An 18,604-nucleotide genomic window follows, 5' to 3' on the forward strand; every position below is an offset into this window, starting at 1 on the left:
AAATAAAGGGGGGGGGGGAAATGTTGCATGCTTTTGTGAGAGTAAGAATGAGATGGTTTTTAAATGCTAATGATTTTCTTGATTTGTTCACACCCACCCTTCATGCAGAAATGGACTTTTAGGATTAGACAATTGTTTAATTATTTTCAGCTTTAAATCTCAGAGCCAAATATGAAGGATTACTCCCTCAAACATAAGCACACGAGGACAAGCAGATTCTTTCTAGATGTTCTGTTTAATATGCAGAAAAAAACAAAAAGACCTTTGAAAATGAGAGTAAAATACTGATGTTGAGTTTAGTGACATGAACAATTCGTCTCAGTGTGCCACCCCTGAGAGAGGCTTTTTGGGAAGCTGGTGAAACTACACCACCACTATATAATTTACAGGAAAAAAAATACTGCCCAATGGGTTGACAAGTACTTTTTAAAAGTGTGCTTATTCAGTACTAAAATGTGAACTGTTTTTCCTAACACTTTAATGCTTGGTAAATCTTCCAAGCCTTTTTCTCTAATTCATGGACCAGAATAATTTATTAAAATTGAATAATTACTAAAAGAAACTGAAGGCTTTAGTCTTGATCAGGCAAATGCATTTTTAAGTCTTCAACTAATCCCTTGAATATTAGGGTTTGCTTGAGCTTTCTAGCTTACAAAAGTACTTGGGAGCCATTGAAATTGGGACCCCATTATGCATGTGTAAAGGCTCATAGCGTGACTGAGCCTCCTAATCTGCTGGTAAATATCCAATTGCATGTGTGTACAAAACCACATGCGTATCTTACATATGTCTGCATACTGTATTGCTCATGTCGCATGCATGAATATTAATACCATTGTCACGTGTTCTCCTTACACAGAAATATACACATTTTGCATGTAGCTTTGTCATTTTGCAAGTGGAAGCACAAGTGCATAGAAATAGAACAAAAATGAAAGAGTGCCAGACGCCTTCAAGGAATTAGCTAGATGGCAGGGCTTGTGGTTAAGGAGGAAATTAACAGTTCAGGATCGCAGTGACTTCTGTGTAGGTATTTCCAGTGTATTTATCTGGCATGTGTTGTTGATCTGTTTATTATACTTTTCATTAAAACATTTGCACCTGACTGTAACCTCTTATTCTGGTTTTGGTGGCTGTCCTGCCCGGCACTTGTTTGGCACTTTCTCGCTGGCAGGACTGTCGAGTTCAGCTGGGTTTTGCAGCTGTCTGGGTGTCATGGCTGGCAGCTCAGGCTGCCAACATTTTTGTTAAGAGACCATAAGACCTCTACCACCCTGGCTCTTAACCTTTGTAGGTCTTCCAAATGCTGTAGTAAAGTAACTTCACTTGTAAATATTACAGAATGGGAATTTTTTTTGAAAAATTTGTCGGCATTTTTTTTTGTAAGACAACCATCAGGAAATTGACTTAGGCAAAATACTTAATCTGGTTAAATTCGTACTTAATGGATTTAATGACATTTCATCCGGGATAATTTGCCTTTCTCTGCTTTGTGTGGTTATGTGAAAATTTGACTTCTAGAACACACATTCATTACCGATGGGATTACTGATGAACACAGATTTCTCACTTGCTTAATAATTCACAGCACTGCGTGTTTGTGTGATGGCCAGAGGTTCAGTTAGTGTAAATGGTGTAACCAGTGGTGTCAGATTTTTTGCTCATTGAAAGCCTGTTTCTGACAGATAAAGGTTTGCCCGATTTGCAGCACCTGGTATTGGGATCAGGTTGTCATAATAAATTTGGGGTTTTTTTTCTATTTGCTGCTGGCTGCTAGGCAGATGCAAACATCTGGACAGGTATAAAGTGAGTGTGTTATTAGTCCTCTATATGATATTGTTAATTTTAAATACTTTAATGTTCACTTTAAGTGAAGTGAAGGCCTTCTAAGAAAATGTGAGCTTTAAAATCAAGATCTTTCTGTCTATATACAATCATCACAGATTTTTATCTCTCATCCTGCAGGTGCAACTGTACCAGCCCACAGAGCAGTTCTGGTAGCTCGCTGTGAGGTAATGGCAGCTATGTTTAATGGTAATTATCTAGAAGCAAATAGTGTTCTTGTTCCAGTGTATGGAGTTTCCAAAGACACTTTCCTCTCCTTTCTGGAGTATCTTTATACTGACTCCTGCTGCCCAGGTAAGAAAATGTTAAAAAACATGTATATATGTATATCTCTTCCTTGTTTTTTTTCAGTGGGGTACTGACAGAGAGTAGTGCAGCAGAATTCATTTTTTGAAAAATGCCAATATTGCAGTGTATAATGTCTCAAGAAAGAGAACTTGTTCATATTGTGCAATAAAAAAAATCACTCTTATTCAATTAAAATCAACTGCATACAGAACAAATGTCACCAATAAAATGCTGTATTTTTTTTTCATACCTATGCAGCAAGACTCAAAAAAATGAAATTTCATTTCTGGTCCTTTACAATATTTGGAGTTTTCTTTATACATCACAATAATATGCCTTTCTAATCTTAATTCTGGGTTTTATTTCAAAATTGTCATTTTTTTTAACATATATTTTGTTAAGTTTCATATAAACAAGGTTAAATTGTGAGAATATTATATTTATACACAAGGATATCTTATTTATATGTAAAACCAGGAAAAAAGTCGACATCAGAGCATTTGTCAAGAAAAATTGAGCTAAAGTATTCTTTATGTCTTAACCTTTGTCTTTTTTAATGAGAAGAAAACCTACATACTAAATATGAAATACAATTTACATAGAGGCAATTTTCCTTGATATAATAAATGAATTAAGTGATACGCATTTTTGCTTTTGTTTTCTTTTCAAATAATTCTACCTTATTCCTAGATTTTCTGCATGTTTCTCTTTTCAGCCCATCTAACATTTCCTTGTCCATCAGTTTAAATATGCAACCACCGTACTACGTTTTTTTAAACATACAGTTGCTCTGTTTTGTTTTTGGCCTTTTAACTGTATTTTCTTGTACATGTATCACAGAAGTTCTTTTTTGAAGGAGAAGTTAGAAAGCTAAATCCTCTTATTAATCATCACTTACTCTAAATAGACCAGCAGCACTTGACTCAGCGTCTTCAGGATACAGGATGTTGACAACAGTTTATTACATCTACCTTCTAGAAAGTACTAACTACCCTTTTCCTGCTAATTAAATACTTTATCTGGAAAAAGAGAGTGATACAGCAAACATATTAATAATAATGAAAAATAAAAGAAGGTGATCAACTTCTTTTCAATTTTGTGCTCATTGTTGGGTGTGTAAAAGAAGACTTGGTGAAAAGTGGCTTTGATCATCTTGTCAAAAAGGTAAAATACATGTAACTTATGTTTTCTTGCTTTTCAGCCAGCATTCTCCAAGCAATGTCTCTCCTGATCTGTGCAGAGATGTACCAAGTGGTGAGACTCCAGCACATCTGTGAGCTTTACATTATCACACAGCTTCAGAGCATGCCTAGCAGGGAACTGGCATCCACGAGTCTCAGTATTGTCAGCTTGCTCAAAAAAGCTAAGGTATGTGTTGTGCATATCAAAGAATATATGTGTTGACTTTAGTTAGTGATGGTTGTTTAATTGTTAAGATTTGTAAGATCTCAATATTTTCCATTCCCAATGAGAAACATTGATGTACAATCTGTTGGATAGCTGGTGGCACAAGGCTGGCCAAAAAAAGGCCTTCAGCCTTTTATTGCAGAATGTGCAGTTGTACCATATTCTATACCATTTCCTTCATTGAAGACACATTGCAGTAATTCAGCTTAACTGCAGCTTCAACCAGAAAAGATGTGTTTGGGGCAAGTGAAGGTACATTACTTCCTCTTTTAATCAGAAAGAGACCTGCATGATAAGCAAGTCGCAAAGGCGATCTAACCTGATGGAATGTTGAGTGAAATGCATGAAAAGCATAAAAAGAGAAGTGTAGGGGCTAAAGAAAGAGAGACAGTAAAGGCTGATTTGGAAAAACAGAAGAGAAGAATAAAACCTGAATTTTTACAAGTCTCAGGCAGGATATTGTCTTAAACAAACACGATTTTGTGGAGAAAGAGGAGACCACAAAACCAACATGATGCACTCCCTGCCTTCCTTTTTCTGAAGTTCTGTTTCTGTGCAGAAGACAAAAATTTCCAAGATTCATGAACAAAGGAGTTAGGGGTCAGGTCACACCTCTGGGGGAGGGAGCTGTACCATTTGTTACTGGGTCTCCATCTGTTTGCTTATTTCCATCAATGACTCTTCCTTTGTTATCTCCTACAGTCAAAACTTAATTTATTAAACTGCTGTGTTGACAGTGGAAATCTGACATATTTTGACAAGCGAAGCATGGTTGTGTTTTAGACATTGTGGCATTAAGTGTTGCTTGTGTTTCCTTTCTTCTTGCAGTTTCACAATTCTGATTGCCTTTCAACTTGGCTTCTTCATTTTATTGCCACTAACTACCTCATCTTCAGTCAGAAGCCTGAATTTCAAGATCTCTCAGGTAATTTATCAATTAATTTTAAAACAAGAGATGTTTTCCAGTTTTGCTTAGATCAGAAGCAATGTACGGGACAAAAGTACTTCAACATGAGAAGGTGATTAGGACTTTTAGGAGATGCAGTCTGGTCCAGTTGGGAGTCTGTTGGAGCTGGATGGCTCACCGCTCTGCCGTGGGACCCTGTGACACGTGAAGAGCAGCACAGCCAGCAACCACATCCCCCTGTCTTTTGGTTTCTGAACTGATGTCCAGGTTCCCACCGATAACTGCATCAACTGGGACTGGTCATCATATGTCAACCCCTCTACCTTATGTACGTAATTTTGTGTAGTTCGTACATTTGAATCAAAGTGATAAGTCACTTTCAATACCTGCATGTTAAGGGTTGGGATTTTCTTTGAAGAAAATAGGATTCTTACAGTTTTCTCCAGCAGGTCTCATGAAATCAAGTAACTAATGTCCACTCAAATAAATAAAACCAGGTTCTTCCAGGGAACTGGTATTTGGTTTCCTGATATGTAACCCTAAAAAGTTTTGCTCATTGCCTACAGGATTTTTCATCACCCTGATGAAGGTGCCTCTGCTCCAGCAGTGCTCAAGGCCAGGCTGGATGGGGCTTGGAGCGACCTGGGCTAGCGGAAGGTGTCCCTACCCATGGCAGGGGGGGTGGGAACTAGGTGCCCTTTAAGGTTCCTTCCAACCCAAACCATCCTGTGATTCTGTGGTTCTGTGATATGATCTTGGTGGGTGCATCTCTTTGACCTGTGGTTTGTATTCAGATCATTGGTATGGGGCCAGTGTATTCCAGAAGGGGATTTTTCTCATCAGTGAGATGTTTGGTCCAAAGCACATTAAACGACTGCTTTCCTCATTTGCAAGGTGCCTGTATGGATGTGTGATGGTGGAAGACTTTGTAATCATTATGAACAAAGGAAGGAGAGCTAGGTCGTCCCGGCTTTGTTGGGACCTGGAATTTGTCTTCCAGTGGTGCATCTGCGCATCTTCTGAATGTCCATGTTGTGTAGCCAGATCTGCTATGCATATCTGTACTGACAGGTGTCACCCACTGGTGGGTTTGGTCCACAGTGGGCTTGCTTGGCTTCGCTTCCTGCTGGTTCAGGTGACAGGGCGTGGTGTCTTCCTCACTACAGGGCTTCAGTTTTAACCACCCTGAACCTGAAGGAATCAGGTTGTCCTCTGTGTTTGGTGAAGGTGGGAGCTGCCTCTGGCTTCCCCTGGGTGATGCAGAAGAGCACAGGGACCCTTCTGACTTAGGGTCACTGCAGGGCTCAATCTAGGCACATTTACTTACCCATTTTCCAGTTCACTGGTGGGATATCAATTTGCCAATATCGCTTATTAGTATCTTTTTTTCTGCTGCGGAACGTACCAATGATAGCGCTTCTGTCCTCATGTTGCAGTTATCCTGATGGATATCAGGCTGTGTATGAGCCTGTCGTGAAACTTACGCAGTGATGCTTCTGGTAAGCATCACCTGGTGAAGGTGATGCTTCTAATAAGCATCACTCATCAGCAACTGTTAGCATGTGCTCTGCCAGAGCCCGAGTACCTCAGGGATGAGCTGTACAGTGTCACCACACCAAATGTTTGCTCTGCCATCACCTGGGCTTTTCCTGCATGCTTCCACCTTTCGTGGAGCAGCCAGGGCTGATGCAGACCAATACTGTTGTTGGCTGTGGGATGAGATTTCTGAAGTCTCCAGTGGGTGGCTGATACCGGGCAGGACGTTTTGAAGCCAGGCAGATGTGGGTTGACTCAGAGGAAAAGGGTACTACGCCAATTGAGTGGTAGCCTTTGAGATTTGGTGTCCACACGCACAGCAGCCTGTCCTTTGCTTTTCTCCTTCCTCTGAGTCCCTTCCACAAGGTTCACGGGGGGGTTGACATGCTCTGCTGCATCAAACTTGCACAGAGACAGCTGGAGGAAAGAAACAGGAGTGCATAAGTAACTACGGGCGGATGGGGTGCAGGCATTCTGGGCACGTGCGGATGGGATGACACTTCCCAGACAGCAGCAGTTACCTGTAGTTGAAACTATTTACTCAGGACACCATGTCACAGCATCACCTCCAGGCTCAGTGGGAAGCAGAGGCAGCCTAGGCTTTCCGACAGTTGAAATCTTCAGAAGCAGCCCTGTGTTTTGCACAGGGCAAGGAGGAAGGCACTGCCTGCTGCCCATCATCAATGCAATCGCCCTGACCTCAGCTGTCCCCACGCTGCTGGTCTCTCTGCTGTGCATTGGTCTCTGTCTGGCTTGGATGAGCCCTAAAGGGCAATCACTGCTGCAGGCTGCCCTGGGAAAATCTGGGGGAGGGGATTGAAAATGCATATTTCTGCAAAGGCAGTGGGAATTCATCTGAATAATACGGCAGAAAACCCCTGTTACGTGATTTTGCCAGTGACAAAACCCAAATACAATAAAAGATAAAATCTTGCTGATTTCTTAGTTGCTTTCCTTACCTTGCTTTTTGTAATGATCTTGAACAAACTACTGGCATAGGGATTGAGATACCCTCCTTCATAGTGTTGCAGCATAGAAAAATCCTCATGGCTGATTACCACATCTGGTTATCTTCTAAGGATAAAGAATATTCATCTTTAGGGTAATCTCTCTGCTCTCTTTAATGACTATTTATTTTATTATGTAACTTACTGCTAATTTAATAGCCTGGGAGCGTCGTGGTAATTTATGTCTGTGCTGTAATAAGATCTAGGCAAAATGGACAGTACTTGTCTTCATTTTACTAGTTGTGTTTATATCTTTAATGTTTCTTAACCTATCCTAAAAGAGTTTTTGCAGGCTGTGCACTTGTGCTCTATGTTTGGATATTACATCTAATTCCTTTGCTGCTTTTTTTAGTGGAGGAACGCAATTTTGTAGAGATGCACAGATGGCCTTCCAATTTGTACCTGAAGCAGCTTGCTGATTATAGGAACTATGTCCACTCTCAGAAATGCCATTGCACAGTAATGTGAGAAGACTGGACATACACGAAGCACATCTCGACTGCCAAGTCTCAGACTGGGAATTACACAGAGTATAAAAATCATGTCAAGAGCAAAACCAGACACTGATCTCTGGAACACTGTATGCCATACTGTAGTGCACTTAGTAATGTTCCTTGCTTTAATAATAAATGACTCTACTTTTTTCCTTAAAGCATTGAGAAATATATAATGAAGATTTATTTCAAGCACAAGGACTTCACACTGATGGGGATTAAATGTAGTACAGGACAGTGTCATGACTGTCATCTGTTCCTGCTTCTGATTTCTTTATTGGTTATTTTATTGCTTTTCACAGTTATTTTTGGCTGTTAAAATGGCATCTGTTGAAAACAGATTTTTTTTGTAGATCTGTGTACGATAGGAGCACAGTGGCAGTACAGGGAAGCTGAGAAGCCAACCTGTAAGTTCTTCAAATAGTTTAGAATGCAAACGTTCACTGCAGCATCTGTTGGTTTGCAAAATAAAGGGTAGGCTTACTAAGGATTTTAGTTACTATTCATTTTCCACTTTAAGGTGGGTCTGTAGTTCCTTTTATTGAGACTCTTAGAGTCATATGAGTAGATACTCTAATTCCAGAGGAATGCCTGTGCATCACTGTATTCTCTAGTGCCTACCAAATATTTAAAAATGGAAATAATTTTTCCTCCCAGTATATATAGGAGATGAAAGTCTGTTTTAATAATCTGTAGAACACCTTTGCTAGTGTGATCCTATTGAATTTTTCCCCATGAGAAAAAATGTCAGGGAGAACTAAGCCCACTGGAAGCATATCCATATGGTACTACTAGGGGCTGGAAGGAAAGGGAAGAGGGCTGACAGCTTTTCATCAGTTTTGTGGGAGAAAGGTGGCTGGCACTAGTGACTTTTCTGTGAAAAGTGGGCTTTATAATCCTGGGTCTCCACTGGTAGCTGACATGTTAGATGTGCTGGTTGTGTGTGGGGGTGACCCTTGAGCCAGCCATATGACAAATGGCAGGTTTTGTGGCGGGCCTCTGAGCTCGACCCTCCCCGGTGGGGACTCAGTTTAAACTCAGTTATCATCATGTGCTCATAACCTACACCATGTGAGACAAACCTGATCATCTCTCCTGGCTGTGTGGGTTATTTCCCAGATATAACAGAGAAATCCCAAATACTATGACTAGGATGACCCTTGCAGATGCTATTGAGAATTTTCTTGACCTAAATCACTCATGTTGATTTATGAATTTACATGTATGTAGTAACATTAATGACAAAATGAACCCAACCTTTACGTAAGGATATCTGTCTGAGCACAGGTACTTTTCTGCAAGTGGTATCTTGTCAAGGAACTAAATGCTTCATTATCATTCTTGTACTTTCGATTGTGCTTTGCCAGCTGCCTTTAATTATTGTACGTAGTCTGAGCCTAAAAGGACAAAGAAAAGGCAGTGAAAAAGATGTAGTGTTTCCCCAGTCTCCACAGCAGACCATCTCAAATGTACCTGAAAACTGCAGCTGTGAGATCAAGGTGGAACAGCAAATTGCTGGAGCAGAATAGTTTTTTGCTTAGAATAATGGCTTTTATATTTCAGTACAGCTTTATAGGCAAATTGCTATTTTCAAATTCAATACTAGAGTCATAGGGATTTTTTTTTTTTCTGGTGGTATTTTGCAGAGGTTGAGAGTGTATTTCCTTTCCTGTTTTTGGACAGGGACACACACACACACACACAAAACAACCAAAAAACCACAGCAACCAAACCAGCGTGTGACTCAGCTGGCTGCTGCAGGCTCAAAATTTTGAAGGTTTGTTTTATGTGAGAATGATGATTCTTTTTTTTTTACTTTTCACCTGAAGTTCCTAAAGTTCTTTAAAAGATGAGATATACTTACCTGCATCTCGTATATAAGGAGTCTGACATATAGAACATTATGTTGCTTTTTCAAGATCACTAAAGAAAACTGAAAATGTTAAAGAAAAAAATGAATAGGAAAGTAATGTGTATGGAAATTAAAGGTGAAAAAAGGTAATTTCCTATCTTTATAGTAGAAATTAAAAATTTTAACTATAAGTTAACTGGTTAGATACAAATAAATCTTACAGTTTTTTGAGGCATAAAGTCATGAACAAAAATGAGCATACAGCTGAAGTACAGCTTGCCTGGACATCTGACAGCATCCTCGGTCGCAGCATGTGCTTCTACCAGCAGCCAGCTCAGTTATCAAAAGTATGAATTACAAACTTGTGTGAATGTTTGTCTGCATTGCATGTAGTCCTGAAATTTTAAAACTTTGAAAGCTTTCTCAGTTTTTTTGCTAGAATTTAGTCTGTTGCCAATAATTAAAGTATAGATAACCAATAACAAAATGCTATTTTTAACTTTCTGCAGGTCTTTTATAGGCATTTAAAAATAGGCTTAATGAAAATAGAAACACTTTGTATCCAACTAAGAGAAATATTTTGCTATTACGTATTTTAGTTAGTGGTAACCACAGGTTTTATACCGAGAAGCCAGGCAGTGTAAAAACATTGATTGTTTGTCCACAGATTAATCCATACTACTATTCAGACATTAAAGCATCTTTCCATTTCACTGAGTATCCCCATAGTGCTGCCTGGATCAGGTGCAGATGTGCTGTCCTTGCAGACAAAGACCATCTGATAAATTCAAATTCTTTGAAGAATCCTTATTATAAATTCTTATTTTTATTTTGTATGATGATTTTCTGTAGAAATGTCTTTATCTTAAAGCTATTTTAAAAAATTGATACTTCAGCATTCAGAAACGTGAATGAAAGTAGGTCACGATGCTTGGTGGGTTGCTTTTGGTAATGTTTTTTAGTGGAGGCTTTGGGATCATATCCATCATGGATAGTCAAGAATTTGGGCAGTACCGAGTTTGGTATTCATGAATATCTTTGTGTGGTATAAAGTAAAATTTCTATGCTATGCCACCCACCCCCACCCCACCCCACCCACTGCTGAACTTTATACTGTGGTATAAAGTTGAAATCAAGAACAGCTGGAGAAAAAAAGTTATTTAAGCAAGAGATTTTGAGAAAAGTAAAATGTCTGAGGAGGAAGGCTTACACTGGTCCCAGCATCTCCTGATCTCCCAAGGCATCAGCAGCACTGAGATCAAAGAAGGAAGCTGGTGGTGAATTTGAGTGCCCTTAGTCAGGTCAGTGCCTTTTGGGATTTCAGTTTCAGACCTTGGTTTAAGTGGGGTTTTGACTCCCAAGTGCTTCATTAGAGCTAACTCTCAAAATCCACTTTTAGTAGACAATTATATGAATAATGGATTGCACTGTATAATTCTGTCTGTACTGATATATGTGTATGCTTCTCCCAAGCTAGAACCAACTATTATATAGAGACTAATAAAGAAAGCTTTCTGGACTAATAATGCTTTCCATACCATAGTTAAAAAAAATCTGCTATCATCCTTTAGGTCTTGAGTATTTGATTTAAAATGAAAATCTTAGAAGGAAGAAAAGTGATTTTACAAGGCATGTGCTGAACCTCCTGTGTATTTTTCTTTAATACACCCTGAATAAATCTATAACTTTTTGTGATTGAACATGTAAAATTTTGTTACAAAATAAAAAATTTTCTCTAGTCACTCATGTGATTATTTACGTATGGGCATTAGAGGATTGGAGAATCAGGCTGAAATTATTTTTGGCAATTTATTAGAATTATAAAATCATATTTTTAGTTGGAAGAGAGCTTTATAAAGGTCATCTTGGTGATCCCATTCACATCCCAGGTTGATCCTTGCACATCCCAGGTGCCCACCAGGCGCACTGCCCAGCTGCTGGGGGGAGCACCCCATGCCCAAGCACCCTGAGGCTCAGCCGGAGCTGCCGGAGCACCCCCAGACCCTTTCTCCGCACCAGCTGCCAATAAACACCTTGTACGATTCTTCCCACGGCCCCTGCGGCTGCAGCCCTTTGGGAAGCGTTGGTCACCCAGTGACGCCTTCCCCAGCCCCGACCCGCCGTGCCACCTCTGAGCTCTGCCAGGTGCTGCGGGGGGCTGGGGCCGTCCCTGCGGGGCTCGGGGAGCTGCAGAGCCCCACAGCTGAGCGTCCGTGGGACCAGGCAGAGGTGCTGAGAACTGCAAGCAGCATCCCGGCAGCACAAGGGTTTGCCCGGCAGTGGGGGGATTTGGGAGGGAGGGAGGGGGCGGCCAGCTTTGTCAGTGCAGCAGCACAGGGAAAGCAGAACCGCGTTTCCCAGCAGGAGGGAACTGGTTGGATTAGTGGGAAGGGAAAGTGGAAGCCCACGTCTAGGCTGAAGAGGAGCGGCGTGAGGTTTGCCAGCGAGAGAGGTCACTTAGGGAGAGGAGAAGGCAATTCCCAGCACTGGAGGGATGGAAGAGGGCATGACTGTTTCCTTTTGGGTTTTATTTTTAAATTTCGGTCTGCACTTTTCCCCTTCTGGCACCATTTGCTGTACTATTGCAGGGTCTGAACCTGCCATTGCAGAGAGAGGAATTCAGTCAATGCCCAAAGGGGGAAGTGAAAGAAAGGGCTAGACATGTGGAAAGGAAGCTTCCTAGCAGGAAAACACCCGTTGGTCAGGGCTGTGGGGCAGGAGGAGGTCAAAAGGCCAGAGAAAGGGCTACATGGAGAAGGGCTTGGCCAGAAATGCACATGTCCTGTGCCAAGGGACTCTGACAACAGCGGTGGCTACCAGGTGGCCGGCAGCACATCCCACCCAGCAGCACATCCCACTCAGTAGCATATCCACCCAGCAAAGCATCCCACCCAGCAGTGCATCCCACCCGGCAGCACATCCCACCCGGCAGTGCATCCCACCAGGCAGCACATCCCAGCCAGCAGAGCATCCCACCTAGCAAAGCATCCCACCCAGCAGCGCATCCCACCCAGCAGCGCATCCCACCCGGCAGCGCATCCCACCCAGCATCGCGTCCCACCCAGCAGCACATCCCACCAGCAGCACATCCCACCCAGCAGCGCATCCCACCCGGCAGTGCATCCCACCCAGCAGCACATCCCACCCGGCAGCGCATCCCACCCGGCAGCGCATCCCACCCAGCATCGCGTCCCACCCGGCAGCACAGCCCACCCGGCAGCGCGTCCCACCCAGCAGCACATCCCACCAGCAGCCCCACGTGCCTGGGGGGTGCTCTGGAGGGCGGTGGGACTCCTCGGCACTTGCAGAACCTGCCGTGGGCACAGGCACGGCCAGTACCCGCCGCAGGTCTCGGCACTCGGGGCTGCTCGCTCGCTGCTCTGGGATTGTGTGTTTGGAGCACACCCTGCGCTATCCTGGAGCGAGGATTTTTCCTCCTGCAGCTCTCTCAGGTGCACGTGTGCCCCCACCCTGCCTTCCTAGCAGCAGATCTTCAGGCAGACGGGGCGCTGGGGGTGAGAAGAGGAGCGTGCGAGTCGCGGTCCCCCCGGTGCAAAGCCTGCTCGCCGCACAAGCCCCCTGCCCCCCCTTTGCCTCCAGCGCCCCAGCCCCGCTGATCAGCCCGCGGCTTGTTCTCTGCCAGGGCCCTCACGTGTTCCTCGGGAGACTCTCTATTGGGGTACATTAACCCAAATTAGTTCAAAAGAATGTGGAGCAGGGCTGAGCGGTTTAGCAAAAGCTGAGCAAATATTAGACTGCACCTGCCCAGCGGTGCACGATGTGCTGCGCAGGGCTCTTTACCACCCCTGTCCTCAAGCAGTGCTGTGACCAAGCCCTGCAGGCTGGCTACCCATCTGTGTCTTGTACAGCGGTAAACCTATAAAGGACCACAGTCTTAAGGTTTTTCCCTCTGCCAAGGTGACAAAATTGTACTTAGTTGCCTCATACAATATGTGTGTTGGATCTTCTTGATTCCATTAATGTTTTCCCTAAACAGATTTTCAGCAGAGGTCTGATAAAGTGACAGATCTGGACTTGTTTTCAGTTGCAGAACTGGTTCTTTGAACGCTTTTAGCTCCTTGTTCATGTCTGGGGTAAAACACAGGCCATTTGGGAACCGAAGCAGGGCTGACAAGCCCTGTAGGCACTTTTGGAGCCTGTAGGCAGGGAATCCCACCCATTACAGAAGGTCTGCAGGTAGCAATACGTACACACAAACCGGTATTTTTTCCCCCTCACTTCTCGGGTGGGAAGACTGTACGGTGAAAGGATGGATGCAGGTTTCCTGATGCCTGTGCTGTCCCCCCCAAGCGGTTTAGCATCCTGCAGCAGGTGAGGTGAGCGGCAGAGCAGGCATAACCAAACCTGCGTGAGGGGGGAGAGGCAGCGGCAGGAATTCAGCCTCAACCAGAGCATCAGGTCACGAGCAGCTCCCGCAGCCCTTGTACCACAGCGTGTGCATTGAAATAACACCCAACAGCTGCGTGTCCTCCGGCTGTTCTACTGTTCAGCAGTTGGGATTTTCTGTGAAAACGGGCAGAAAGTGGAAGTATTGCTGCTTTAAAAAGCTGGGACGGGTGAAGAGATTACATCGTCCTGGGGAGGAGTTTCCAGGGAGGAAGGCACTGTGCAGCTCATAAATGGCTTGGACTGAGATTGCCGCTGTCCCATGTGCCTGTGAACTCACTGGGGAGGGGCAGCACTCCTGCTCGTCTTGAAACAACGTCATGGATAGGTTTGTGAACAGCAAACTCAAGGATAACAGTGTGACTCTGTTCACCAAGGCAGGCTGCCCTTACTGCAGAAATGCCATTGAGATGTTGAAGAAATACAACATCGCTCCTGGAGGCCTGCAAGAGTTTGATATCACTGGGTTGACAGATGTCCAGGACTACTTGCAGAAAATAACAGGACAAAGAAACGTAAGTGCTCGCAGTTGTGTTTCAGAATGTGCCGATCCGTTGCCCCAGCTGCCCCATAACCTGGCCAGCTGTTGCAGCGGCCAAAGCGAGGTCTCTTTCCCTGCTCCTTTCTGTGCCAGATCTCTGGGAGAAGCACACCCCTTTCTCATTTGTAAAAACTCTCCTTGTTTTGGTGACTCCGCTTTTCCCATGGCCGCAGCCACCACAGGGACCTGGCTGCGCCCTGAGGCATGCAGGCTGCTTCCCATCGTGGGGACGTGGGGTACAGAGCTTTGCTCACTGCCAGCTGCTCCTGGGGCTGCAGCACTTCCCGGGACACGGTACATCTCCTCCCAGCCCCTTTGGGGTTGTAGTGCATGGCAGCATGGGAGAAGCCTGATGCTAAGGCTTGGCCTGTGGTCCTGAAGGTGAAAGAAGGGCTGGTGGAGAGGGGTACTTGCTTGTTGCCAAGTGTCTGCTCTGAGGGTCCTTCAAAGATCTTGCTGTGATGCTGCCTGAGGCAGCATGGATTTGCAGAGGACCATGAACACAGAGCTGTGAGTTGCCTGAATTTGGACTTTGCCCTCTGGCACGAGGCAGAAAAAGCATTTCAAACTGCATCCTGGCAGCCAGCTGTAAGGCAGGTGCCACGCTTACAAAATCTAGCAGCTGTTCCTTTTGAATCTTAATGAAATAATTTGGTCTGTCTTGGGGAGGGAGGTTTTGTGCCTGACCTTCAGGAGGTAACTTCTTTGGCAGGCAGTTCACCCTTCAGCCCTCCTTACAGGTAAGGAATGTGCTTTTTGTTTTCCCTCCCTGCTCTAACTTCGTGATACCAAAGTCCAGCTCCAGCAGGTTCCCTGCAGGGAGGCAGAGGGCAGACGCAGAGGACCCGCTCTTCTTGCCGCCCGGGTTTCGGGGGGATTTCTCCTGTGCTGGCTGCACGCTCAGATGTGTTGCTGGACTCGGCCCAGGGAAAATCCAGGCAGTTGCTTCTGCTTTCGGCACAGCAGGGGGCTGCTGACTGGCCCTGATAGACAGTGTCCCTGTGCTTGGCCCGTGCAGGTGGTGGCAAAGTGATGCTGCTGCACGCATCTCCTCTAAAGCCCTTGCTCTGAGCGCCAAGCACTTGCCTGGCTGGTGGCTGACCCTGCTGGCTCCATTTCAGCCTCCGAGGGTGGCAGCGAGGACCTTATTCCCCTCGGTGTGGGAACACGGGGAGGGCAGCACCTGGCATGCATGGATCCATCCCCGCTGCGAAGAGACAGCCCAGAACAGATCCTGCACGGCCAGAGGGGAGGCAACGAGGAGCCTTTGCTGGTCCACCATGGGCCAGGCCCTCTGAAGGGGGCTGCACCCAGCCCCACAGCCCAGTTGTGGCTGGTGCAGGGGAGGTGGGCAAGGTCATTACGGCTTCTGGCGTGGTGACTACAGGATCACCAGATGGTTTGTGTTCCCGCGGCTGACCAGCTTGACCCCCTGCACTGAGCAGGGACACCTGAGCAAGGTCAGGTTGCTTAGACACCCGTCCAGCCTGAACTTGGTGATCCCATTCACATCCCAGGCTGCTCCTCACACATCCCACGTGCCACCAGAGAAAGGGGGAGGGTAACGCAAGTGCTGCTGGTGTGCCCTGGGCTGCCATCGCCAGCCCGCCCGCGGGCAGGGTACGTGTCGTGCCAGTGACGGGAGCCCATGACGGGCACTGCTGCGCGCTCGCAGGGCTCCAGGGAGGGCAGTGGGCAGCTCCTGGGGCAGGGGTCCCTACTCAGGTCTGGCTGCCGTGCTCCCAGAGCCCGACCTGACCGTGGCTGCGCAGGAGCAGGGCAGAGGGCTGGCCCAGCTGCCGTCTTCACGCTGCTCGCTTTTCCCCTTAGTATTTTAGGCCTGCTCTTCCCACAGCCTCAGCCTTAACTCCTTGAGCTGAAACCATCTCAGTAATTTCACTTCTGCCTCTGCTGCATTCATTTTATCTTCCCTGGCTTTAGCTTGGGCTGCTTGCTCCCAGCTCGACAGTGATTCTCACTTCCCCCTGTGGAGAGTGGCACAGGCCTGTCTTGAGGAAGCCTCAAATGCTGAGGGTCAGAAGTTGCTCCTGGTCTTTGGGAGAGGGTTTTTTTCTCCTGTGTTTTGGCGTTTTTTAAATGGCTCTCAGCACTGATTGCCGCTCATCTTGCACCCAGGCGACGATGTGAGATGGGCAGGGAAAGGGACCATCGTAGGCAGGAAAACACATGTCAGTCAGGGCTGTGGAGCAGGAGGGAGACAGAAGGCCAGAGAAAGGGCTACGTGGAGAAAAGCTTGTGCTGGAAAGGCACATGTGCTGTGCCCACTGACTTTGACAGCAATGGTGGCCATCAGACAGCCAGCAGCAAATCTACCCAGCAGAACATCCCACTCAGTAGTGCATCCCACCCAGCAGAGCATCCCACCCAGCAGAGCATCCCACCCAGCAAAGCATCCCACCCGGCAGCGCATCCCACCCAGCAGCACATCCCACCTGGCAGCACATCCCACCCAGCAGCGCGTCCCACCCAGCAGCGCGTCCCACCCGGCAGCACGTCCCACCCAGCAGCGCATCCCACCCGGCAGCGCATCCCACCCGGCAGCACATCCCACCCAGCAGCGCATCCCACCCGGCAGTGCATCCCACCCGGCTGCGCATCCCACCCAGCAGCGCATCCCACCCGGCAGTGCATCCCACCCAGCAGCACATCCCACCAGCAGCACATCCCACCCAGCAGCGCATCCCACCCGGCAGTGCATCCCACCCAGCAGCACATCCCACCCAGCAGCGCATCCCACCCGGCAGCACATCCCACCCAGCATCGCGTCCCACCCAGCAGCACAGCCCACCCAGCAGCGCATCCCAACCGGCAGCACATCCCACCAGCAGCCCCATGTGCCTGGGGGGTGCTCTGGAGGGCGGTGGGACTCCTCGGCACTTGCAGAACCTGCCGTGGGCACAGGCACGGCCAGTACCCGCCGCAGGTCTCGGCACTCGGGGCTGCTCGCTCGCTGCTCTGGGATTGTGTGTTTGGAGCACACCCTGCGCTATCCTGGAGCGAGGATTTTTCCTCCTGCAGCTCTCTCAGGTGCACGTGTGCCCCCACCCTGCCTTCCTAGCAGCAGATCTTCAGGCAGACGGGGCGCTGGGGGTGAGAAGAGGAGCGTGCGAGTCGCGGTCCCCCCGGTGCAAAGCCTGCTCGCCGCACAAGCCCCCTGCCCCCCCTTTGCCTCCAGCGCCCCAGCCCCGCTGATCAGCCCGCGGCTTGTTCTCTGCCAGGGCCCTCACGTGTTCCTCGGGAGACACTGCCTCGGAGGGCTGAGCGACCTGCAGAACATGGAGTGCCAGCTCCCCACCGCGCTGCAGCAGATGGGCATCCTGATGTAGCTGGAGGGTAAGTCCGGGGAGGTCTCTGGCCAGCAGCAATGATTTTTCACTCCTATAGAGAAACTGGAGTATTTCTAAGAGTGAAGCATGACTTGACAGAGGGGTGTTGTGTGCCAGTAGGAGTAATTTGCAAACTTGCCATGAAAAAATTCATTGTGAAGCCATTCCGGCCGTTGACTAATGGCTCAAGCGAGCCCCGACAGACACACGTGACCTTGGCTCTGTGAGCTCCTGCCGGTGAGGGGAGGAGACCTCGCACCATCTGAACCACACGATATCCAGAAGTGCCGGTGTCTCGTCACAGGTCTGCTCCTTTCACGTGTTTGACAGGCATTGCGGAACGTGAGGACCCCTAAGAGTTTAATCTGAAATCTCTCCTCGCCCTGTACCAGAAAGCCCCAGGAACGAGCTTGCCAGGCCCAAAGCAGAGGTCTGCCCTCTTGCCTGGCAGAAGAAGGGCAACAAGCCTCGGGCACATCATGGCACCACCATAGTGAGCCCTGCAGAAAGGAGGTGGACGGTGGGTCCTAATACAGCCAGTGGTTTAGGGACACTCAGCTGTTTGTGATGCGTGCCACCACTGTGCTTGTGCGGGGCACGGGTGGGAGTGGGCTGCCAGTGAGCTTTTAGGAACATGGCAAAGGAAACGGCTCGTGCTCAGGGTGACAGCCAAGTACCTGTAAATGCGCAGGCTGCGTTACTCCCTGTGCAGGAAGAGAATTCCTGGCTGCTCCTCTACAGCACGCAGAGAGAGACAGATACACACTGGGGTCCCTTGCTTTCACTCACCAAATGTGCCTTCAGCAGCCCACTGTAGCACGGAGAACATTGCTGTAAGCTTATATTCCACTTCCTCAGAAGCTCAGGTGCAGCTAAGCGTACACACAGACACGGGTGTGTTTGTGGGTGTGAGCACGCAGAGGGAACCGCTGTGGGTGCTACGCAGTAAGGAGCTTGGAACTGAGACAGCAGC

General features: G+C 47.0%; 2 protein-coding genes and 1 long non-coding RNA gene across 3 annotated transcripts in view; 2 read left to right on the forward strand and 1 right to left on the reverse strand.

Annotated features, from left to right (window-relative positions):
• The window catches only part of RHOBTB3 (Rho related BTB domain containing 3), a 29,256-nt gene extending 20,508 nt beyond the window's left edge, over positions 1-8,748 (forward strand). Inside the window, exons 9-12 of the mRNA XM_027786070.2 lie at positions 1,966-2,139; positions 3,335-3,501; positions 4,369-4,465; positions 7,343-8,748. Coding sequence (XP_027641871.2) covers positions 1,966-2,139; positions 3,335-3,501; positions 4,369-4,465; positions 7,343-7,458 — 554 coding nt within the window. The 3' untranslated portion in view covers positions 7,459-8,748. The remainder of the gene's footprint in view (positions 1-1,965; positions 2,140-3,334; positions 3,502-4,368; positions 4,466-7,342) is intronic.
• Positions 4,570-8,879, reverse strand: LOC114012034 (uncharacterized). Its single transcript, XR_003554230.2, has 3 exons — positions 8,742-8,879; positions 6,943-7,057; positions 4,570-6,400 (listed from the first exon to the last, which is right to left on the reverse strand). It is a non-coding gene; the product is annotated as an uncharacterized LOC114012034 (long non-coding RNA).
• A 5,114-nt stretch (positions 8,880-13,993) lies between these two features.
• On the forward strand, positions 13,994-17,639 carry LOC129782776 (glutaredoxin-1-like). The gene is made up of 2 exons (XM_055791480.1): positions 13,994-14,258; positions 17,524-17,639. The coding sequence occupies exons 1-2, from the start codon at positions 14,064-14,066 to the stop codon at positions 17,629-17,631; spliced, it is 303 nt and encodes a 100-aa protein (XP_055647455.1). The 5' UTR covers positions 13,994-14,063; the 3' UTR covers positions 17,632-17,639.
• Positions 17,640-18,604: the final 965 nt, after the last annotated feature.

The sequence above is a fragment of the Falco peregrinus genome, chromosome Z (genome assembly GCF_023634155.1).
Source record: "Falco peregrinus isolate bFalPer1 chromosome Z, bFalPer1.pri, whole genome shotgun sequence".
Lineage (NCBI taxonomy): Eukaryota > Metazoa > Chordata > Aves > Falconiformes > Falconidae > Falco > Falco peregrinus.

What these genes read in the sequence shown, in the direction of transcription:
- LOC129782776 (XM_055791480.1), top strand. Translation starts at nt 14,064, where the DNA reads ATGGATAGGTTTGTGAACAGCAAACTCAAGGATAACAGTGTGACTCTG. An exon ending in AAATAACAGGACAAAGAAAC is followed by an intron (nt 14,259 to 17,523) that starts GTAAGTGCTCGC and finishes GTTCTCTGCCAG; the next exon opens with GGCCCTCACGTGTTCCTCGG.